This window comes from Phyllobates terribilis, unplaced genomic scaffold (assembly GCF_046119375.1).
Source record: "Phyllobates terribilis strain yellow unplaced genomic scaffold, ASM4611937v1 Scaffold_1__5_contigs__length_1240528914, whole genome shotgun sequence".
Taxonomy (NCBI): Eukaryota; Metazoa; Chordata; class Amphibia; order Anura; family Dendrobatidae; genus Phyllobates; species Phyllobates terribilis.
Window position 1 is genome coordinate 589,443,804 of NW_027362761.1, and position 25,517 is coordinate 589,469,320.

Below are 25,517 nucleotides of genomic sequence, written 5' to 3' on the forward strand. Positions count from 1 at the left end.
TTATTGGATAGTAAAAAAAACTATTTATCTACTTCCCCCTGCTGTTAATGAGACTTTTATTGACAGGGATGATCCCTAGCAGCTGTCAGGCTACGGGGTGTGGGTTTTTACGGTCTTGGGGGAATCCTCAATGTTCATCTGCCTGTAATTGTGAAATCCCGCCAGCTGCAGAGTCTGGTGATCTGGAACATGTGGCTTCCCAGCTGCTGTGAAAACACAATCCCAGCACGCCGGGAAAGCTGTGACCAAAAGTTGCGGACCAATGACACCATCTTTTTTATGTAAAAACGTTGCATATGTGGATTATTTCAGATTGCATTACTGCTATATAGACTATAGTTATAAATGGGAGCATTTTGATCAAATTGCATCAGCCCATCCACCACGACAAGGTGACCTCACACAGATGGGATCCCGGACTAAACAGACTCGCTCCTGGACATGAGCCGACAAAATGAACTCGAGGTAGGGAGGGGATTATTCTTTGGGCTGTCGCAACTTTTGTGCTTGTTTGCATTGTCGACACTGCGTCAGTTTTTCATGCGCTCACTTTGAGATGATGATCTGTCTAAAAGGATCTTAGGAGTGGTGGTGACCCCCACAATATACAACATATACAATAATATAGTTTATTTTGCATTATTAGTTAATATCTCTTTAAGAAGCAAATCACTAACATACAGAGCGTTCATCGCATCCGTGAATATAATCGAGGCTAAGACAAAGTCTTCGGAGAATAAGCACACAAGAACAAAGGAGTTTTCTCTACAGCTGAAAATCACCAGAGGTTTTCACTTCAAGATTGTCTTTGCCTTAAAGGGTTTTTCCATGCACAAAAATCATATTCCAATAAACACAACATCAAAAAACGAGACACTTTTCTAAATGACTTCATTAATTCCCAGAGCTCCATAATGGGAGGTTCTGCAGTTTCCGGATTTCCTGTTACAAAGAACGAACTGCTTCCTTTTGTATCGGAACGTCACAGTTCAGGTGATTTGGATCTTCCTTTAATACGATCTTCCCCTCCTGAGCTGCATTACTGACCCCACCACGGGGCTGGAGATTGTTTTTCAGCAAAGAATGCTGGGAATTGTAGTTTTCTGGGGCACTTAAGCTTCAAGATCAGCCCAGAAAAGAAAGTTTGCTCATCGGGACAAAAAAGGACGAAGAAGAGAAAGAAAACACTCAACACTCAAATTTTATTTTTAAAGGGAATCTTAACTGTTAGATGCCCTAAGAAAACAAATGGGAGGTCAAAGTGCCCCCAAAATTACCAAGACTTAGTTTGTATAGAGCCAAGGAGGCAGCAACATGGACCTCAGCTGGCGGGAAAATAATCCACAGGGTACATTTCCTAATAAAGTTTGGGTTCAGCTGGTTATTATTCTCATGGTATCTATAGGTGCAGGTTGGTTATATTGGGCCCTCGACATGAGAACCGCCACCCCCATGTGGGACCATTATACTGTATGGAGGACTATGTGGGGCCATTACTCTGTATGGAGGGCTATGTGGGGCCCATTATACTGTATGGAGGACTATGTGGGGCCCATTACACTGTATGGAGGACTATGTGGGGCCCATTATACTGTATGGAGGACTATGTGGGGCCCATTACACTGTATGGAGGACTATGTGGGGCCATTACTCTGTATGGAGGGCTATGTGGGGCCCATTATACTGTATGGAAGACTATGTGGGGCCCATTACACTGTATGGAGGACTATGTGGGGTCCATTATACTGTATGGAGGACTATGTGGGGCCCATTACACTGTATGGAGGACTATGTGGGGCCATTACTCTGTATGGAGGGCTATGTGGGGCCCATTATACTGTATGGAGGACTATGTGGGGCCCATTACACTGTATGGAGGACTATGTGGGGTCCATTATACTGTATGGAGGACTATGTGGGGCCCATTATACTGTATGGAGGACTATGTGGAGCCCATAATACTGTATGGAGGACTATGGGGGGCCCATTACACTGTATGGAGGACTATGTGGGGTCCATTATACTGTATGGAGGACTATGTGGGGCCCATTACACTGTATGTAGGACTATGTGGGGCCATTACTCTGTATGGAGGGCTATGTGGGGCCCATTATACTGTATGGAGGACTATGTGGGGCCCATTACACTGTATGGAGGACTATGTGGGGTCCATTATACTGTATGGAGGACTATGTGGGGCCCATTACACTGTATGGAGGACTATGTGGGGCCATTACTCTGTATGGAGGGCTATGTGGGGCCCATTATACTGTATGGAGGACTATGTGGGGCCCATTACACTGTATGGAGGACTATGTGGGGTCCATTATACTGTATGGAGGACTATGTGGGGCCCATTACACTGTATGGAGGACTATGTGGGGCCATTACTCTGTATGGAGGGCTATGTGGGGCCCATTATACTGTATGGAGGACTATGTGGGGCCCATTACACTGTATGGAGGACTATGTGGGGTCCATTATACTGTATGGAGGACTATGTGGGGCCCATTATACTGTATGGAGGACTATGTGGAGCCCATAATACTGTATGGAGGACTATGGGGGGCCCATTACACTGTATGGAGGACTATGTGGGGTCCATTATACTGTATGGAGGACTATGTGGGGCCCATTACACTGTATGGAGGACTATGTGGGGCCATTACTCTGTATGGAGGGCTATGTGGGGCCCATTATACTGTATGGAGGACTATGTGGGGCCCATTACACTGTATGGAGGACTATGTGGGGTCCATTATACTGTATGGAGGACTATGTGGGGCCCATTACACTGTATGGAGGACTATGTGGGGCCATTACTCTGTATGGAGGGCTATGTGGGGCCCATTATACTGTATGGAGGACTATGTGGGGCCCATTACACTGTATGGAGGACTAGGTGGGGTCCATTATACTGTATGGAGGACTATGTGGGGCCCATTATACTGTATGGAGGACTATGTGGGGCCCATTACACTGTATGGAGGACTATGTGGGGTCCATTATACTGTATGGAGGACTATGTGGGGCCCATTATACTGTATGGAGGACTATGTGGAGCCCATAATACTGTATGGAGGACTATGGGGGGCCCATTACACTGTATGGAGGACTATGTGGGGTCCATTATACTGTATGGAGGACTATGTGGGGCCCATTACACTGTATGGAGGACTATGTGGGGCCATTACTCTGTATGGAGGGCTATGTGGGGCCCATTATACTGTATGGAGGACTATGTGGGGCCCATTACACTGTATGGAGGACTATGTGGGGTCCATTATACTGTATGGAGGACTATGTGGGGCCCATTACACTGTATGGAGGACTATGTGGGGCCATTACTCTGTATTGAGGGCTATGTGGGGCCCATTATACTGTATGGAGGACTATGTGGGGCCCATTACACTGTATGGAGGACTATGTGGGGTCCATTATACTGTATGGAGGACTATGTGGGGCCCATTATACTGTATGGAGGACTATGTGGGGCCATTATTCTGTATGGAGGACTATGTGCGGCCCATTATTCTGTATGGAGGACTATGAGGGGCACATTATTCTGTATGGAGGAGTGTGTGGGGCCCATTATTCTGTATGGAGGACTATGAGGGGCCCATTATTCTGTATGGAGGACTATGTGGGGCCCATTATTCTGTATGGAGGACTATGTGGGGCCCATTATTCTGTATGGAGGACTATGAGGGGCACATTTTTCTGTATGGAGGAGTGTGTGGGGCCCATTATTCTGTATGGAGGACTATGAGGGGCACATTATTCTGTATGGAGGACTATGTGGGGCCCATTATTCTGTATGGAGGACTATGTGGGGCCCATTATTCTGTATGGAGGACTATGAGGGGCCCATTATTCTGTATGGAGGAGTGTGTGGGGCCCATTATTCTGTATGGAGGACTATGAGGGGCCCATTATTCTGTATGGAGGACTATGTGGGGCCCATTATTCTGTATGGAGGACTATGTGGGGCCCATTATTCTGTATGGAGGACTATGTGGGGCCCATTATTCTGTATGGAGGACTATGTGGGGCCCATTATTCTGTATGGAGGACTATGTGGGGCCCATTATTCTGTATGGAGGACTATGAGGGGCACATTATTCTGTATGGAGGAGTGTGTGGGGCCCATTATTCTGTATGGAGGACTATGAGGGGCCCATTATTCTGTATGGAGGACTATGTGGGGCCCATTATTCTGTATGGAGGACTATGTGGGGCCCATTATTCTGTTGGAGGACTATGTGGGGCCCATTACACTGTATGGAGGAGTGTGTGGGGCACATTATTCTGTATGGAGGAGTGTGTGGGGCCCATTATTCTGTATGGAGGAGTGTGTGGGGCCCATTATACTGTATACTCGTTGGCCCGCGACTTTCAAGTTTTTCATTTTGACCCTCTGTGTGTTTGAGTTTGACATCCCTGCATTAGAGCAAAGCTACCGTGAAATGCCAGTACTGGTGGGATTGACTGCCTATCTGATGCATGTGCTTGGGCCTCCTGAATATTCTCTGACAGAAGATGTTGGGGAAAAGATGCTGAATTTCAACATTTGATTCTTTTAGCTCCCAGAAAATAACCCATTGAAACAGGCATTTATTCCCCTCTCCTGAATGAAAATACATGTATGCTCAACCATATTGAGCGTACATTCGTACGTAGGAATCTGGATATCTGTTGAAGGTACCTTTACGAGACACAAATTCTATCAGGGAATTTCTACTTTTAGATCTTCATGGTCAGTACCATATTATGAGGTCCAAAGAAGTCCCCATTGTACATTAGTATACCTCGTAGAGAAGGAGGTATCACCTATCGCACTATATGACAGTACAACTCGTGCTGCAGGCTCTGCTATGTCTATAAGGCCTAAAATTTTTTGTCCTTCAGACAGGAACTCACATGGTTAGACCCTCAATGTACAGATGGCTGCACTTGAGCTCCTATCCACTCAATGAAGTCAATGGAGGTTATAAAACACTAAGAGTATGGGAAAGATGAGGGAATCTGCAAAAATTCTAGTTCTCAGATTTGCTCTAATTTGCCCAGGAAATTTGACTCCTATAGAATTAATAAAATTAAAATGTGCCATATTATGCAGTAGGGTCTCTACTATTAAAAAAATTAATGATAATACTTAGTCGACCCTTTAAATTCTTCCCACAGCCCCATTCTTCAGTAACAGCAGGTCTTTGGTCTTCTTCATATGTCTAGAGTGATCTGCGGTGCCTCCAGAAATTTCGACATCATGACGTTGTGAAGCTTAGTCAGCGCTGGAGGTGCCGAACACTGGACGGGACCTGTGAAGAAGACCGGATGGGACCTGTGAAGAAGACCGAAGACTGGATGGGACCAGTTAAGAAGACCGGACGGGACCTGTGAAGAAGATCGAAGACTGGATGGGACCAGTGAAGAAGACCTAAGACTGGAAGGGACCTGTTAAGAAGACCGGACGGGACCTGTGAAGAAGATCGAAGACTGGATGGGACCAGTGATAAAGACCTAAGACTGGAAGGGACCTGTTAAGAAGACCGGACGGCACCTGTGAAGAAGATCGAAGACTGGATGGGACGTGTGAAGAAGACCGAAGACTGAATGGGATCTGTGAAGAAGACTTAAGACTGGAAGGGGCCTGTGAAGAAGACCGAAGACTGGAAGGGACCTGTGAAGAAGACCGAAGACCTTCTGTGGCTGAAGATGGGGACTGTAAGGAGCGGTGGGGGAACTGTATAGAAAAGTGACAATTTTTATATTATTATTATTTTTTTAAAAAATCTTTACCAGTCCTTTGAAATGGGGAATGGACAGAAAATATTTTGCTGGATTCACTCAGAGTTAATCACAAAAAAAAAAAATAAAATTGGATCTATTTTTTTAATGAAATTCGAGGAGAATTTGTTAATCTCTAAAATATGGCCATTTCTCCACTGAGGAAACAAAAGAGGGATTGACCATCCACGGAGATCGCAACGCTGTGATCTTCTGAAATGCATTTATGACTGGTTTTATGTAGGGGAGTCTTTTGGGTAAATACCCCAGTTATAGCCATGACAAAGGGAGAATCTTACGATCACATACGAATCCCCCATTCCATAAAAAGATATCTCTCAATGTACAAAAATATCTTTTAGCCACCTTTTACTTTTAAAGCCTCATCCGGAAAGGATGGATGAATGTCACAGACGAAAAAACAGAAAAAAAACATGATTCAATGCTCTGGTGTCACGAATAAGAAAAACACACTTCTAATAATCCAATCATCGAGCCTTGCTAAATGCTATTGGGTCAGCAGAGGTGGAGGCGTTGTCTCCTGACGGTTCTTCATTTGTCATCTTTCCTGATGAAGAAACTACAATGGTTTTACTACCGGCAGCGGCCACCTTGTGTATCTGCGATATAGCATCGCAGGCAGCCACCACTTCGTCACTCTCAAAGTCATAGTCTGGGATTGTCGCTTGTTCGATACTGAAATCTGTTCGATTCGTCGTCTCCTTGGCTTCAGAGATTTCAGCTTCTTTCTTCTGTTGGAGAAGTTTTCGAGCCCAGTTCAGATCTTCCTCCCACAACTCCATGTTTGAAGGGCAGATGTGGATCGCGATCTGGAAGCTTCGAATGGCCTGTAGATGACATGAGGCATACCCAAGCGATTATTGACTTTTCATTACAAATCGCTCATCGTTACGGCATCATTGTGTGCACTTAAGTATACTTATTAGGGTATCAAAAGGAACAGGAAACCAAAAGTAACATCAGTACTTGAATCCTTACATGATGGACATCAACAGCCCACATGGAATCAACTCACTATTATCGGGTCCATCGGGCATCGTGTCCATCCGACATGTTGTGTTATTTTTTTCCAAAGCATTATCTACAGCTATAGACGCCAGACTAAGTGGACAACTTTGTGTCCAGCTCAGGCTTACAAAACCTAACCTCAATGGAAACCCAACCTTACTCTACTACACTTACCGGCTCTTCTATCGAACTTAAGTCACCAAAAAGAGAAGACGGAGAAAGAACTACCTATCTCTGGATGATAAGACTACACTACTTTTGTTTATAGTGGAGAAACATTACATACACAAAACGGTAAGAAACTTTCATCCAGGTTGTTTCATTCTTGTAAGTCAGCCTCAAGACAGCTGCAAAAATAAGACACAGAGCTATAATTCCTTGACTAATGGGGGTATCTGTTATTTGGACCCTCACCAATCAGACGGCAGTGATTGCTTCTAATAGTGGACACATTTTTAATGCACCGCGGGTCAGTTTTAAGATAAAATACATCCAAAACATACAGATACAGTCATGGCCAAAAGTTTTGGCACCCATTAAACTGTTTCAGAAAATGAAGTATTTCTCTGAAAAAAAATATTGCAATTACACATTTTGTTATACACATGTTTATTTTGTGTATAGGAAAAACACAAAGAAAAAAAGGCAATTTGGACATAATTTCACACAAAACCCCAAAAAATGGGCAGGACAAAATTATTGGAACCTTTCCAAAAATTGTAAGTAAAAAAATCTTTGTTTCAAGTATGTGATGTTCTTTCAAACTCACCTGTGGCAAGTAGCAAGATGTGGGCAATATGAAAATCACACCTGAAACCAGATAAAAAGGGGGAGAAGTTGACTCAATCTTTGCATTGTGTGTTTGTGTGTGCCGCACTAAGCATGGAGAACAGAAAAAGGAGAAGAGAACCGTCTGAGGACTTGAGAACCAAAATTGTTGAAAAAATATCAACAATCTTAAGGTTTCAGATTCATCTCCAGAGATCTTGATGTTCCTTTGTCCACGGTGTGCAACATAATCAAGAAGTTTACAACCCATGACACTGTAGCTAATCTCCTTGGACGGCAGAGAAAAATTGATGAAAGGTTGCAACGCAGGATAGTCCGGATGGTGGATAAGCAGCCCCAATCAAGTTCCAAAGAAATTTAAGCTGTCCTGCAGACTCAGGGTGCATCAGTGTCAGCACGAGCTATCCATCGACATCCGAATGAAATGAAATGCTATGGCAGGAGACAGAGGAGGACCCCACTGCTGACACAGAGACATAAAAAAGCTAAACTGCAGTTTGCCAAAATGCACGTGAGTAAGCCAAAATCCTTCTGGAAAGAGTCTTGTGGACAGATGAGACCAAGATAGAGCTTTTTGGTAAAGCACATCATTCTGTTTACCGAAAACAGAATGAAGCCTACAAAGAAAAGAACACAGTACCTACAGTCAAATATGGTGGCGGGTAAAAGATGTTTTGGGGTTGTTTCGTTGCCTCTGGCACTGGGTGCCTTGACTGTGTGCAAGGCATCATGAAATCTAAAGATTACCAAAGGATTTTGGGTTGCAATGTAGTGCCTAGGGTCAGAAAGCTGAGTTTGCAGTCTAGGTCAGGGGTCTCCCAGCAAGACAATGACCCCAAACATACTTCAAGAAGCCTCCAGAAATGGATGGAAACAAAGCGCTGGAGAGTTCTGAAGTGGCAGCAATGAGTCCGGATCTAAATCCCATTGATCACCTGTGGAGAAATCTTACAATTGCTGTTAGGAGAAGACGCCTTCACATATGAGAGACCTGGAGCACTTTGCAAAAGAAATGTCATCCAAACTTCCAGATGAGAGGTGTAAGAAGCTTGATGATGGTTATAGGAAGCGATTGAAGTTATTTATTCCAAAGGGTGCGCAACCAAATAATAATTTTGTCCGGCACATTTTGTGTGAAATTATATCCAATTTGCCTTTTTTTTTCTCAGTTCTTTTTTGTTGTTCCGAATACAGACAAAGGAAATGAACACACGTGTATAACAAAACATGTGGAATTGTAACACATTCTGGGAGAAATACTTCATTTTCTGGAACAATTTCAAAAGTGCCAACACTTTTGGCCATCACTGTATGTAAGCTTGTGCTTCTAGTCTGTAGATAAGAACCTGTCATGAGCGTTCAGGTTACGTTACAATGTCGAATACAGCAATGCAGAGCTTCTACGAGCTGGTAATGAACACGACCTGCAAACACTCCGGTTGTGTCCTCGGCAAGGTGACATTTCCAGAACAATGCTTGGCGGCAGAGGTTCATTGTCCCCGTGGTTTGGACAAGTAGAGAGCGTCACAAAATGACTATGCAAACAGCCAATGAAGCAGAGTTTGCCATCAGCTCATGAGGAAAGTGGTTAACAGGGCAAACCGAATGATGAAGACACGAAAAGTGAAAAAATTGGGAACTTCTCTTTTCACACAGGTACATGCTCTTCTCCTGCACAATTCCTCTGCTCGCTGTATATGCCGCCATCTAATGCTCTGCTCTCCTGATTCAACTCACTGGTAGAATTCTCTGCTTGATATTTCTGCTTTATCTGTCCCATTCGACTCAATACTCACATATGTCTGTCCTTTCCCCACTGTAGACTTTATCTGATGTTTAGAGGTGCTAAACTGCAGAGCCTGCAGAGTCCTAGCCCTGTCTTTGATCACCCAGCCATCTCCTGGTGAGATGCCCAGCTGCTAATTTAGCCACAAGCAGCTCCCACAATGCCCCTCACCTGATGGTTTAGTGTGCCCTATATATTTAGAAGCTCCTTAAGGGGTGCACGCGTGCTGGGTTGTGGAAGCGTCTTCTTGTGCAAAGTGGCTTCGGAGATAAGTGGCAGTTATTTCAGAGGCAGTTAGTCAGGGCAGGAGTCAGGTAACCAACACTCTGACCACTTACTCTCTTTAACCATGTTTCTGTTAGCTCTCACTTTTTCCTATATAGTCCTCCACTTTCTAATAACCCCTCAAATCCCTACACCTAGTAATGAACTCTTCATCTCTCCCTCTATTCTCCCCATTCATCTCACCGAATTATTCCTCAACATTCAATCCTGGATCTCCAAACACAGACAGCCACCTCATGGTCTCTCCTGCTCCCACCTGCTAACACTTTCTCTGCTCCTCCTCACTGCTGGAGATATCTCTCCAAATCCTGGTCCTCCTCACCATATCCCCACAGTTACTTCTACCTCCTATCCACGACCTTCCACAAACTGTCGCAACCCTTCTAACATCATACCCATCCAGCTAATCCCCACTTCCTCAGTTGCTCTAACAGGAGCTCTATGGAACGCTCGCTCCGTCGGCAACAAACTTTCCTACATCCACGACCTTTTCATTACTAACAAACTCTCCTTCCTCGCCATCACCGAAACATGGCTCACCCCCTCTGACACAGCCTCCCCAGCTGCACTTTCATATGGCGGATTCCACCTTTCCCACACACCCCGCCCCATCGGTAAACATGGCGGAGGCGTAGGTTTTCTCCTGTCAGATACCTGCGCTTTCACCCAAATATCACTGCCACCCTCTGTTAAACTCCCCTCTTTTGAGGTGCACTGTGTGCGCATCTTTTCCCCCTCTGACCTCCAACTGGCCGTCTTTTACCAACCCCCAGGGCTAGCCACCACTTTCTTAGACCACTTCACCACCAGGCTGCTTCACATCCTTTCCACTGACATTCCCACTATCATAATGAGTGACTTCAACATCCCCATTGACACTTCCCACTCGTCTGTCTCTAAGCTCCTATCCCTCATTTCCTCCTTCGGCCTTGCTCAATGGTCTTCGGCAGCTACTCATAAAGATGGCCACACACTGGACCTCATCTTCACCCGCCTCTGTTCCCTATCTAACCTCTTTAACTCACCCCTCCCTCTCTCTGACCATAACCTCCTCACATTCTCTACCCTCTCCTCTCCAAGTGCACAATCCCCACTCCACAAACTTACACATGCTCGCAGAAACCTCAAACACCTTCACCTACACTCACTCTCTGAATCCCTTCTCCCTCTTACAGACATAAATTCCTTACATAATGCAGATGTTGCTGCCGCTTCATATAACACTACAATAGCTGCAGCTCTCGACTCGATCGCCCCCCCTCACACATACCAAATCTCGCACAATCAACAGGCAACCCTGGCACACCAAACTTACTAAAGAACTGCGACGGACCTCCAGGGTTGCGGAGAGGAGATGGAAAAGGTCTCACTCCATCGAGCACTTCATCGCATTCAAACAATCCCTCACTATCTTCAAGTCCGCGCTCACTACAGCAAAACAAACCTACTTCTCATCTCTCATATCCTCCCTATCTCACAACCCTAAACAGCTATTTAACACTTTCAACTCTCTCCTTCGTCCCCCAGCGCCTCCTCCCTCTTCTCTCATCTCAGCCGAAAACTTTGCCTCATTCTTCAAGCAGAAGATTGACACCATCAGACAAAGCTTTTGCCTAAAGCCCGCACAACCCCTCCTCATATCTACTCAACCTTCCTCCTCCAAACCCCACTTCTCCACCATTACAGAAGGTCAAGTCTCCGCTTTACTCTCCAAATCACACCTCACAACCTGTGAACTTGACCCAATCCCATCCCACCTCATCCCTAACCTTACCACAGTCTTCATCCCAACCCTAACCCACCTCTTCAACCTGTCACTAACAACCGGTGTCTTCCCCTCATGTTTCAAACATGCCGCAATCACACCCATCCTCAAAAAGCCCTCCCTTGACCCATCCTCTCTGACTAGCTACCGCCCCATATCACTTCTCCCCTTTGCCTCAAAACTACTAGAACAACATGTCCACCTTGAACTGTCCTCCCACCTCTCCTCCTGTTCCCTCTTCGACCGCCTGCCATCTGGCTTCCGACCGCATCACTCGACTGAAACTGCCTTGACCAAAGTCACCAACGACCTACTAACTGCCAAATCCAAGCGACACTACTCCATCCTCCTCCTTCTGGACCAGTCATCTGCCTTCCACACAGTGGACCATTCCCTTTTACTACAGATTCTCTAATCTCTTGGCATCACGGACTTGGCCCTATCTTGGATCTCCTCATACTTAACAGACAGGACATTCAGCGTCTCCCACTCACGCACCACCTCCTCATCTCGCCCCCTATCTGTCGGTGTCCCCCAAGGTTCAGTTCTAGGACCTCTGCTCTTCTCCATCTACACCTTTGGCCTGGGACAGCTCAGAGTCTCACAGCTTTCAGTATCACCTCTATGCTGATGACACACAGATCTACCTCTCTGGACCCGATATCTCCTCCCTACTATCCAAAATCCCACAATGTCTGTCCGCCATCTCATCCTTCTTCTCTGCCAGATTTCTAAGACTCAACATGGATAAAACAGAGTTCATCATCTTTCCACCCTCTCATTCATATCCCCCATCTGACCTATCCATCAACGTCAATGGCTGTTCACTCTCCCCAGTCCCACAAGCTCGCTGCCTTGGGGGTAACCTTGGACTCTGATATCTCCTTCAAACCTGATATCCAAGCCCTTTCCACTTCCTGCCGACTCCAGCTCAAAAATATCTCCCGGATCTGTGCATTCCTCAGCAAAGACTCTGCAGAAACACTAGTGCATGCCCTCATCATCTCCCGCCTCGACTACTGCAACCTCCTGCTCTGTGGCCTCCCTTCCAACACTCTTGCGCCCCTCCAATCTATCCTAAACTCTGCTGCTCGACTAATCCACCTGTCCCCCCGCTATTCCCCGGCCTCTCCTCTCTGTCAATCTCTTCACGGGCTCCCCATTGCCCAGAGAATCCAGTTCAAAACCCTAACCATGGCATACAAAGCCATCCACAACCTGTCTCCTCCATACATCTGTGACCTAGTCTCCCGGTACATACCTGCACGCAACCTCCGATCCTCACAAGATCTCCTGCTCTACTCCCCTCTTATCTCCTCCTCCCACAATCGCATACAAGATTTCTCCCGTGCTTCCCCCCTACTCTGGAACTCTCTACCCCAACACATCAGACTCTCGCCTACCGTGGAAGCCTTCAAAAGAAACCTGAAGTCTCACCTCTTCCGACAAGCCGACAACCTGCTGTAACCACCGCACCACCACATTACTGCATGACCTCCTCTACCCTCACCTACTGTATCCTCACCCATCCCCTGTAGACTGTGAGCCCTCGCGGGCAGGGTCCTCGCTCCTCCTGTACCAGTTGCTGACTTGTTTTGTTAAGATTATGTAAATGTTTTTGCTATGTATACCCCTATCACATGTAAAGAGCCATGGTATAAATGGCGCTATAATAATAAATAATAATAACAGCAAAAAGCGAGCAAAGATTGTTTTACGAGAGGATATTTTACAATTTGCTATCTACAATGTTGGAAACTTCAGAGTGATACAGACAGAGCACACTCATTCCCTGCTCCTAAGTATAAATCAGAAGCCTACCCTTGGGCCCTAATGTAAAATATGTCCCAGTTACAATGTGCCATTTATAATCCTGCTGTCTCCTACCAGGGTTGGGATACAACTGCTGTCTTCCCCCTTTTCCACATCCTTGGAATAGGATTGTATGCTGCTCATGCATTTACAGAGGAGGACTTACCGGATGTGACTTCTCAGATCTCCAGTTCCCTCTTACTATATGTGCCCATACACCCCAGGTGATCAAAAATTGGGCCAACAGATCTCTCTCCTGGCTCCTCCATACAGATGAAGGCTCGGCTTACACTGCCTTATTCCCGTCCCACCGCCATCGGTTAAGGGCTTCTTATAAATGAGATGGTCAGTCAATATCGGCTGACTTTATGGAGTATGGAGACCATTAGTCCCATTTCCCCTAGTGTATGTGTGATAGCTACCTAATGATAATTATCTTTTTTCTCACTGGTTTCTGGTTTTGGTCTTTTGGTTTTAGACAGAAACCAATCTGGGAAATGAAGTGTAAATTAAAGGCCACTAGGTGGATGGCATTCACCATTGGGCAGGTCAAACGCCGCCGCTTTATAGGGTCATATTAGAAGAAAAAATATAAGGTAAGAAGGTCAAAAAGATTGATTAATATAGCATTACCGAGCATGCAACTTGATATCTGTTTAAAGAGCGTATGTATCACAGAGTATCGAACAACCTCCTTACACCTCGCTAACCTCTGATTGAACTGATCCTATCGGCTTTTCCACAACTTATTTTTCTTTGCATAGATAACTTTAATGAGCTTCCTAACACCACCTTTCTCTCCAGTGGGATCCAACAGTTTCTCCACACCTTCTTCCCTCATCATCGATAGGATTAGTTCCATCAGCTTCTCTACAACCCTCTCCTCTCCTGTAGGATCAGTTGGATCAACTTCTCCACACCACACTACTCTCTGGTAGGACCAGTTACATCAGTTACTTCACAAACTTTTCCTTCTGATATGACAGTTTCATTAGTTCTATAAGCTTCTCCATGTCCCCTTCCCTTCCAGTAGGTTCAGTTTGATCAGCTTCTCAATGCTTCCATTCCCTCAGGTAGGTTCAGCTAGATCAGCTTCTCCATGTCCCTTTCCCCTCTAACAGGATCAGTTCAATCATCTTCTCCATGTCCCCATCCCCTCTAGTAGTATTGGTTTGATAAGCTTCTCAATGCCCCCTTCCCCTGCAGAGAGATCACTTCAATCAGCTTCTTCATGCCCACTTCACCTCCAGTAGGATCAGCTTCTCCATGGCCCCATCCCCTAGAGTAGAATCAGTTTGGTCAGCTTCTCCATTTCCCCTTCACCTCCAAAAGGATCAGTTAGATCGTCACCATGCACCCTTTCCCCTCCAGTAGGATCAGTTCAATCATCTTCTCCATGTCCCCATCCCCTCTAGTAGGATTGGTTTGATGAGCTTCTCCATGCCCCCTTCCCCTACAGTAGGATCAGCTTGATCATCTTCTCCATGTCCCCTTCCCCTCCAGTAGGATAAGTTCAATAAGCTTCTCAATGCCCCCTTCCCCTCCAGCAGGATCAGCTGCTCCACACCATGATCAGCTTATCAATGCCTCCTTCCCCTGCAGAGAGATCAGTTCGACCAGCTTCTCCATGCCCACTTCACCTCCAGTAGGACCAGTTCGATCAGCTTCTCCATTTCCCCTTCACCTCCAAAAGGATCAGTTAGATCATCACCATGCACCCTTTCCCCTCCAGTAGGATCAGTTTGATCAGCCTCTCCATGGCGCCTTCCCCTCTGGTAGGATCAGTTCGATCAGCTTCTCAATGCTTCCTTCCCTTCCTGTAGATTCAGTTTGATCAGTTTCTCAATGCCCCTTTTCCCTCCTATAGGATCTGTTCCACCAGCTTCTCAATGCCCCCTTCCCCTCCGATAGTTTCATTGGGATCAGTTCTCAATGCCCATTCCCTTACAGTAGGATCAATTCGATCAGCTTCTCCATGCCCCCTTCCATTCCAGTAGTTTCAGTTCGATCATCTTCTCAATGCCCCCTTCCCCTCTGGTAGGATCCATTCCACCATCTTCTTAATGCCTCCTTCCCTCTGGTAAGATCCGTTCCACCAGCTTCTCCACTTCGCATTCCCCTCCGGTAGGATCAGTTCAATAAGCTTCTTAATGTCCCCTTCCCCTCCAGAAGGATCAGCTTCTCCACACCATTATCAGCTTATCAATGCCGTCTTCCCCTCCAGAGAGATCAGTTCGGTCAGATTCTCCATGTCCCTTCCCCTTCAGTTGGATCCATTCCACCATTTTCTCCATGTCCCCTTCCCCTTCGGTTGGATCCATTCCACCATTTTCTCCATGCCCCCTTCCCCATCAGTAGGATGAGTGCAGTCAGAATCTCCATTTCCCCTTCCCCTTCGGTAGGATCCGTTCCACCACCTTCTCCATGCCCTCTTCCCAACCAATAGGATCAGGTCGATGAGCTTTTCCATGCCCCCTTCCTCTCACGTAGGCTCAGATCCATCACAAGAACAGAGGAACATGAGGCCATATAACGGGCTAAGCGGCTCACCACAAATTACTTTTGAGACTATTAGTTATAACGACTGAATGACATTTGTGCCTAAAGTGAAAGATGGTCAACCAGAAACATAAGAGATAAGATGTGTAAGTACCCGGGGATGGTAGCGCTCAAAAACTGGAAGCAGCAAGTGTGGATTCATGAATCATCTTCATAATGTGATTAGAAAACCATATACTGATCAGAGTCATCCAAAAAATGCAAGTAAAACCGCCGCTCTCACCCGGTAAACACGGGGCTGATCCTCCTACAAACACTCCTGTCATATTTTCTCTATAGGAGGCGCCGCTGGACCCAAGAGATAAATTTTATGTATTCTTGGCAGAGGATGAATTATACATCCCCTCCTGGTGCACGGAATATCCCACGCTTATATCTGGGAAATGTCAGAAAATAAGAGAAATTATGGTGAAAATCTTCGGATCAGATGAGATCATGCGGCTCAGAGGCCCCTAATACTATACATTTTATTCATCTGGATATTTGGGATTCCGATAGTTATATTTATTGGTTTAACTCCAATTACTGTAAAACCCTAAAAGTGAACGTTCATAAAGTGTATAGCGGGTGGGGATCTGTATTTTTGATAATATCTTGAAACAAGATAAAAATCCTGCTGTCTGCGGCCACCACTAGGTGGAGCACAAGAGCTTATTATGAAAGTAAGCAGACCGCTCCCCCTAGTGGTGACTGCAATGAGACAGAATTTGTAACTAAAAGGTCTATGGAAGAAATTTGCAGGTCTGTATCTGCAGAACTTCGACTGCTGATATATTAAAATGAGATGAGCACAGAATGTCGGACTGATTAAGATACATTTTTTTTTAATAAGAAAGATTTCTACTTTAAAACAAAAGCTGAAAAATAAAAATCTATCTTAATAGGTTTTCCCAAAAAAATTGTTGGGTGGGGGATCCTGAGTTACTTCCTGTATTATACTCCAGAGCTGCACTCACTATTCTGCTGGTGCAGTCACTGTGTACATACATTACATTACTGATCCTGAGTAACATTCTATATTATACCCCAGAGCTGCACTCACTATTCTGCTGGTGCAGTCACTGTGTACATACATTACATTACTGATCCTGAGTAACATTCTATATTATACCCCAGAGCTGCACTCACTATTCTGCTGGTGCAGTCACAGTGTACATACATTACATTACTGATCCTGAGTTACATCCTGTATTATACTCCAGAGCTGCACTCACTATTCTGCTGGTGCAGTCACTGTGTACATACATTACATTACTGATCCTATACTGATCCTGAGTTACATCCTGTATTATACTTCAGAGCTGCACTCACTATTCTGCTGGTGCAGTCACTGTGTACATACATTACATTACTGATCCTGAGTTACATCCTGTATTATACTCCAGAGCTGCACTCACTATTCTGCTGGTGCAGTCACTGTGTACATACATTACATTACTGATCCTGAGTTACATCCTGTATTATACTCCAGAGCTGCACTCACTATTCTGCTGGTGCAGTCACTGTGTACATACATTACATTACTGATCCTGAGTTACATCCTGTATTATACTCCAGAGCTGCACTCACGGTTCTGCTGGTGCAGTCACTGTGTAGATCAGCTTGGAAGCATGGCTTTACCCAAAGAGACACAGATTTGGATTCTACATGATTCCAGCCTAAGGGTATATGGCCCTGACTGGAAAGATACGGATCTGCTCCATTAACCATCAGAGAGCCTGTGGATATGTTTTGGGAGACCAGGTTGGGATGATGAAGTCACCTGGCCCCATGGATATGTTGTTTGGGGTTGCCAGGAGGGACCCAACGGTCGCCTGGAACCCATGGAGACATTCGGAGAAGCCAAAATGGGACTTGCTGGTCATCTGACCCCATGGAAACGCTCAAGGAGGCCAGGGTGGGACCCTCGGGTCTCCTGGCCTTGGACCTCGATGGACTGCTATCTTTCTAAGCTTGCTGCTAGCTTCTCTCTGTGGGGGTCCGCTAGAAGTGGGGGGCCACTGGTCAAGGTAGTCGGCCCTGGAAGTCCCAAAGTCACTGCTGTTCTATCCCAGGCGGGCGGAGCGGAAGGGTGAGACTGTGTAATGTTGTACCATCTTGGGGATTTGCTGGGACTGTTCTGTGTGTTTCTTGTCTGCCTTGTGGGTCAATAAAGTATTGCCACACTGTTTTACCCTAACCCTGTGTTGTCTGAGTAGTATTATGCCCACGGAAGACCCCGGGTCTTCACACATTACATTACTGATCCTGTACTGATCCTGAGTTACATCCTGTATTATACTCCAGAGCTGCACTCACTATTCTGCTGGTGCAGTCACTGTGTACATACATTACATTACTGATCCTGTACTGATCCAGAGTTATATCCTGTATTATACTCCAGAGCTGCACTCACTATTCTGCTGGTGCAGTCACTGTGTACATACATTACATTACTGATCCTGTACTGATCCTGAGTTACATCCTGTATTATACCCCAGAGCTGCACTCACTATTCTGCTGGTGCAGTCACTGTGTACATACATTACATTACTGATCCTGTACTGATACTGAGTTACATCCTGTATTATACTCCAGAGCTGCACTCACTATTCTGCTGGTGCAGTCACTGTGTACATACATTACATTACTGATCCTGAGTTACATCCTGTATTATACTCCAGAGCTGCACTCACTATTCTGCTGGTGCAGTCACTGTGTACATACATTACATTACTGATCCTGAGTTACCTCCTGTATTATACTCCAGAGCTGCACTCACTATTCTGCTGGTGCAGTCACTGTGTACATACATTACATTACTGATCCTGAGTTACATCCTGTATTATACTCCAGAGCTGCACTCACTATTCTGCTGGTGCAGTCACTGTGTACATACATTACATTACTGATCCTGAGTTACCTCCTGTATTATACTCCAGAGCTGCACTCACTATTCTGCTGGTGCAGTCACTGTGTACATACATTACATTACTGATCCTGAGTTACATCCTGTATTATACTCCAGAGCTGCACTCACTATTCTGCTGGTGCAGTCACTGTGTACATACATTACATTACTGACCCTGAGTTACATCCTGTATTATACTCCAGAGCTGCACTCACTATTCTGCTGGTGCAGTCACTGTGTACATACATTACATTACTGATCCGGAGATACATCCTGTATTATACTCCAGAGCTGCACTCACTATTCTGCTCACCAGCCTTAGTCCAGCACATATAATAATATTATTATCCTACATAAATAGTCAGTGAACGTTCAGCATTTTCACAGTTGCATTTCCATCTCTCCATTGCGGTCAGATCACTTAAACCTGCCTGGAAGAGCGACTGTTCATTTTTATAAAACCTCAGAAGCTTCTGGGAAGTAGCAGGCTGCCGTTGGTGGCCGCGCCGTCCGCGGAGTAGCTGCAGGACTACAATGTCTCCACTAAGTGTTCCCACTGGGAGAAGCGCCAGGAGGCATTAACAGGTCAAATAATACAGCGTGTAAACGCGGCAGGACTCGGCGTCTTCATATTCTTCTTTTGTTTCGGAAACAAAGCAATAAGCTGAAATATTAAATATAGATGAGAGGGTGATACAGTGCGTTAACCCTTCACTCCCTGGGGCACAAGAAAGATCTTTATACTCACAGCGCCTGTCAATTATATAACATTTTCCCTGCAATGTTTTTACTGGAAAAAAAACGTAACGCGGCAGCAAGAAGTGAACACGGCCTAATGGAGCAAAGGGTTAGTGCCAGGTATAACGACAGTGAGTGATTTCATCAGTCGGCGACCGAGAAGCGGAGATAGAAGGTAACAGTAGATTTGGTTATGTTTGTATATATATTAATCTTAGGGCTCATTCAGACATCAGCAATTAATCTCATGCGCCAAAAAACAGTCCGAGTTTCATTGGGGGTTTTTGATCAAAGTTCTTGATCAAAGAGTTTGGTGCAGTAGCAGTTTTTAAAAGCATTATTCAAAACAAAAGTTATTTTTCAAAGCAAATATTGCGCATGCAGGCTAGAGCTTCACTGTGCATTAAAAGTAACAAAAGTCTATTGAAAAGCTTACAGGAGCCCAGTCGCGTAGCACTGGTAGAGGGGAGATGGACAGGAATGTGCATCTCTCTCAAATTATTTCTTTAGTGCTCATTCAGACATCAGCGATTTTTCTTTTACGCCAAAAACGGTCTGAATTTCATTGGGGTTTTTGATCAGACTCCTCAGAGTTTGGTCAGTGTCAGTTTTTATAATCAGTTTCATTAGTTCCTATCAGCGTAAGGATGGCATCAGTGTTGTCCGATTTTCTTCATGGATCCATACACTTGCATTGATGAGATTGTTCCGAGACTAGGAACAAAATTGGACAAGACGACGTGACTTTGCATGAACCATTTGGTATGCAAAAATACATGGACGTGTGAACAGCCACATAGACTATGATAGGTAAGACGTCTATCAGTGATGAACTGACGTCTCAGTGCAGATGGCGGCAGGTTTTTCCTGTATTTTACATTGCTTGCTGCCACGTAAAGGTTTACATGTGAATAAATTTGCATTAAGTACAATGTAGATTAGATCTAATCACTATAACCAATGTAGGTAACTTGGAAAGGGTGGCATGTTTTGACTGCACTCAGCCAAATTAAAGGGAATCAGTCATCAGGTTTTTCCCACCCCATCTGAGAGCAGCATGATATAGGGACAGAGAACCAGATTCCAGTGATGTGTCACTTATTTTACTGGGTTCTGCAGTTTTTATAAAATCACAGTTTTCTCTCCAGTTCTCTGAATGCTGAGCCCTGTATACCCCGCCCCACACCACTGATTGGCAGCTTTCTGTGTATACTGTGCATAGGCAGAAAGTTGCTAATCACTGGTGGGAGTGTGATTGGACTTCATGGCAGCAGGTTTTCTAGAGCTCTAGTGAATATCGATGGCTGATAAAACTGTGATTTTATCAAAACTACAGCAAGCAGCCCAGTAAGTGACACATCGCTAGAATCAGGGTTTCTGGTCTCTACACTATGCTGTTTTCAGACTACGTGGCAAAAAAATGGTGACAGATTCCTTTTAATAACTGGTAATCTGGTGGTAACCGCTGTGTAACTGGCACCGGTTCTGAGAGATATTCTGCTCTTCCTCTGCTTCCTTTCTTGTTCTTTTTTTCTTTAAGACCATCGGCTTGTTCTGGAGCCATGGTGACTTGATGAATGAACAGTATACCAATATTTGCTGTCTGGACAAGGGCGCAACTGTAGTTCCATCTCCTATAGAGTAAATAAGACCAAAAGGAACAAAAATCCTGGGATTAGCAGCCTTGCACACTGTTCACACTTGTGGTTTTAGGTTGACATCAACTGGTATTTTTCAAAGCAAATATTGCGCATGCAGGCTAGAGCCTCATTGTGCATTAAATATAACACAAGCACTGCTGGTGGTAATATTCTTCTCTTCCTCTGCTTCCTTTCTTGTTTCTTTTTTTAAACGGCCTTAGGCTTCATATGGAGCCACGGCGATTTGACGGATGGACGGTATACAAATATTTGCTGTCTGGACAAGGTCAAAACTGTAGTTCCATCTCCTATAACGTAAATAGGACCAGGAGGAATAACCATCCTGGGATTAGCAGCCTTGCGTACTTTTCACACTTGTGGTTTTAGGTTGACATCAGCTGGTGTTTATCAAAGCAAATATTGCGCATGCAGGCTAGAGCTTCATTGTGCATTAAAAATAACAATCCTTTTGAAAACCTGACAGGAGGCCAGTTGCATGTCACTGGTGGAGGGGAGGTGGACGCACCTGCGCATCTCTCTCCAGTAGAGATGAGCGAACCCGAACTGTAAAATTCGGGGTTTCATACCGGACACCCAGTATCTGGTGCTGAACGGAGAACACTGACTTCTCCTGGAAGTCCGTTTTACAGTTTGGGAGTTCGGAGAGAGAGAGAGGAAGAGGGAGGGTGAGAGAGAGAAATAATTTCCATAGATTTCTATGGGGTTCGGGTTTAGGTTCAAGTTTGGGTACAGTTCTGGTATCCGAGAAGAACTTTGGACCAAAACTTCCAAGGGTCCGCTCATCCCTACTCTGAAGTTATTTCTATGGGAGTTTCAATAAGTGCAGAATTGTGACGGGAAGAAAGAATTTGTTCTGACCTCCTCGGAGATCCAATGCTCAAGAGATACAAACATGGATGTGAATCCCCTTTACATCAGGCTAGAACATAGCTATGAGACATTTTTGGGAGGCATATGGAAACACTGGAGATTACCATCATTTCACATGTGAATTTTCTCCCGAGTTAGCCCACGGCCTGTGATGTGTGAGCAGCTGCATATGGCACAGTATGTGGCCTCTCCTGGGCCTCACACCCACATCCGTGTCTTGAAAAGATCTAAATAATTATAGATTCTGATAGATGTGATCTGGGAGGCTAGACTGTTCTGGAAAAAAAAAAGAAGCTAGCTAAAAAGATATAGGGGCGAAGTAGAAAAAGTCCAGCACAATTTGCGAGACAAGAGGGAGGCCTAGGAATGAAGTATCTGCCGGAGCTTCTCGGTAAGTATCTACCGTAAATGGCTCCTAGATCATTCAAGAACTTTCCTCAGAAGTTATCGAACCTCGTCTATAGTCATTCTGGTAATTTATGGTTTCCCAAAAACAACCAATATGATCACCAGTCCCCACAGAGTTATCGCCCCATCCCAACAAATCTACCAAAATGAAGGCATGATAACCCCCAGAAGAAGGCACAGCGCCGAAACGCGCGTAGGGGTGACGATACCTGGACTGAAAAACAATACATATGTGAGTAATACTACATTCCCACTTATTTTCAAGTGCTAAATGGATTTGCTTTTATATCAACTTTTTATGCACTGTGCACCTTAGCATTTGCATTGAAGCTGGGATAGGGCATGTGGTTTACATACCCATACCCGTATTTGCTTCAACTATGTAGGTTTAATCTATTTATTATATGATTGTATTGGTCTTGGCATCTCTATTATAGCTCGCTACTTATGTATTTATGCCACTTTTCAATATAGATGTTTTTTAATTAAATGTGTATTAATAAATTTATGAATTTTTTTGCAAAATTATGTTCTTATACGTCATTTTTTTCTATATGATTTCAAAATGAAGGCATGTACCATGACGTAACTAGGTCTAGTCTATTGGTGGAATACTGGGTGACAACCCCCGAGGAGCTGCAATGTCGGCCGTATCTGTCCTCCAGCATTACCGGTACAGCTCCCACCGCGATCTCTTGTTCCCACAATCCCCTCACTATGCAGTTCTGACCAGAACTTCAAGAGGAGCCCGGCTAGCGGGTGGTGTAGGGTTGGTGCTGGCAGAAGCTCGTCCTGATGGTGCAGGCTCCGGATCCGCTGGCAGATTGCAGAACATCTAACTCCTGGGAAATGGTGCAGAAGTAGCGTCCTACTCCTTCAAATACAGATAAGAGAACGTGGAGCTCCTGAAAGTACAATTTCTTTATTAGAAGTGCATCAGCCTCGGGCTTTTACACCTTTTTACTGAGCGCATTATGGTAGCCAAGTATTTACACCCCTACCAACCTTCACATCAGTTTGCATGAACATACAACTATATAATACAAAACAGGGGCAACCTGGACTAAAATGACTAACTCACAAGTATCCCTTTTTTTATTTGGACCATCTCAAAACAAACCCTTAAAAGGTATGTGCAGACAATGTCTTTTTTATTGTGGATTACACCTAGAAGTCGCATTAAAAGTGCCGCAAAAGTGTTTAGCTTCATCTAAAAAAAAAAAAAAAAACACTGCAAAAGACTCCCTGTGCACATAGCCACTGAGCGAAAACTCTGCAAATCTTCTCCAAATCTCAAAACTGTTCAAAAACTTTGAATTTCTGATCAGTTTCTGCTCCAAAAAACTCAGCAAGAAGACGCTGAAGGCACATAATTAAGTTGCTTTGCCAAGGAAAACCTTGGTAGATCCACCATTGTCTTAAAGACATTGTGTGCACGTAGCCCAAAAGTTCTATTGCTGCCCCAACCAACCTTGTGAACCCCCCCATTGTCTTCTTTTTGGGTCAGCGCCCGCCTACATTCCTACTTTTCACAACCAATTATTTCCTTCCGGTGATAATATTTCTATTGTTCAGTAACCTGGTAATTCTTTTCACTTTCTAAACATTTTTTTGTTTGTTTCTAAAAACTTTTGGTCCTATTGAGGACATCAACCTACAACCCCGTGATCGCTTCTATAACCCAACTATAATAATATAATCAATTATTACACTCTTCTACATAGATATGGGGGGCTTTTTTTCTGGGGGAGCTTACAGCCTTGGTTCCCCAGCGAGGGCATCAATGTGGTGATATGTGTGTCTTTTAGAGGTTAATGTGGCTAAGCAAAGGGCTGCCCGTTGCTTCGGGATGATGGCCGTATATTGCTAATGGAATGAGCCCAGCACCACTGCAGTGACAACAATGGGCAACGAAGAGGTCAAAGGCTTCGTCCACCACAGACAGCGGCGGCAGCACTTGCCGGGGTGATGATTCCACTCTGCGGCTGCTGTAATGATAGAAGTAGTCATGAATCAATACAGAAAGCATGACGAGCTTCATTTCCCAGGACGAGGTGCGCAGAGATACATTTTTCTAATAGCCGGTGGTGGAAGCGCTAATTAATGTCAGATGAATAGACGCACGTTCCTCTCCAGCACTTATCTCGAGAGATGATATGGCCAGTAATGTACGGTGCACGGCCAATACTAATTCTGCAAAAAAATATGAACGATGTCGAAATTCATATATATATAAAAAAAAACTTTTGGGTACAGGAAAAGTCCCAAGAAAGTGGCCGTTTCATAAGTAAAGTTTTTGTTTTTTTTAAAAAAAAACCACTGCAGCCAATCATTGGTCTCACTGTTTACGCACATATGTATGTCATGTGAAGTTGGGCAGATGTAAGGAGGTGGGTATCCCCTATCCGGTGCTGGATGATCCTCGATCCAGGATGTAGGAAGTGCTGAACCTGCTACTGGTGTAACAGTTGACAATTGTTTTACATTAGTCTTGCCCCCAAGGAGCTCCCAAAACTCTTCAGAATCTACATCTGCACACACTCTAGTATTATTATTATTATTATTATTAATGCCCTTCAGCTCCATCTTGTAGGAAGATCGATCTTATGCAAGCCTAGATAGATCTACCAGGTTCTTCTCCGTCGTTACCTCGATAGTATCAAGCCATCGGGTCGCTGGTCTTCCTCTTCGCCTTGTTCCTTCTATTCTTCCCACCATGATGTTCTTCTCCAGTGATTGCTCTCTTCGTATGATGTGTCCACAGTAGACAAGTCGTAGTTGGGTGATCCTTGCTTCCAGTGACATTTCTGGCTTGATTTGTTCCAAAATTGTTCTTCTTGCCATCCATGATATTGATAACATCCTTCTCCGGCACCACATTTCGAAGGCGTTGATTCTTCTTCTGTCTTGTTTCTTTATTGTCCATGTTTTGCATCCATATGTTACTACAGAAAAGACCAGACTATGTACGAGTCGTGTCTTCATCGCAAGTGAAATCTTCCTTGATTTGAAGACCTTGTCCAGTGACTTCACTGTTGATTTGCCTGTAGCTATTCCCTTATTGACTTCTGGTGTCATCGCTGCTTCTTGAGTGATCATTGATCCGAGTAGGTTGAAGTCCTCTACAACGTCCAGTTC

The 25,517-nt window shown here is 44.7% G+C and overlaps 1 protein-coding gene across 1 annotated transcript in view; it reads right to left on the reverse strand.

Annotated features, from left to right (window-relative positions):
* Nucleotides 1–1,183: 1,183 nt before the first annotated feature.
* The window catches only part of TTC33 (tetratricopeptide repeat domain 33), a 178,287-nt gene continuing 153,953 nt past the window's right edge, over nucleotides 1,184–25,517 (reverse strand). Inside the window, exon 5 of the mRNA XM_073682001.1 lies at nucleotides 1,184–6,635. Within this exon, the coding sequence (XP_073538102.1) occupies nucleotides 6,276–6,635 (360 nt within the window). The 3' untranslated portion in view covers nucleotides 1,184–6,275. The remainder of the gene's footprint in view (nucleotides 6,636–25,517) is intronic.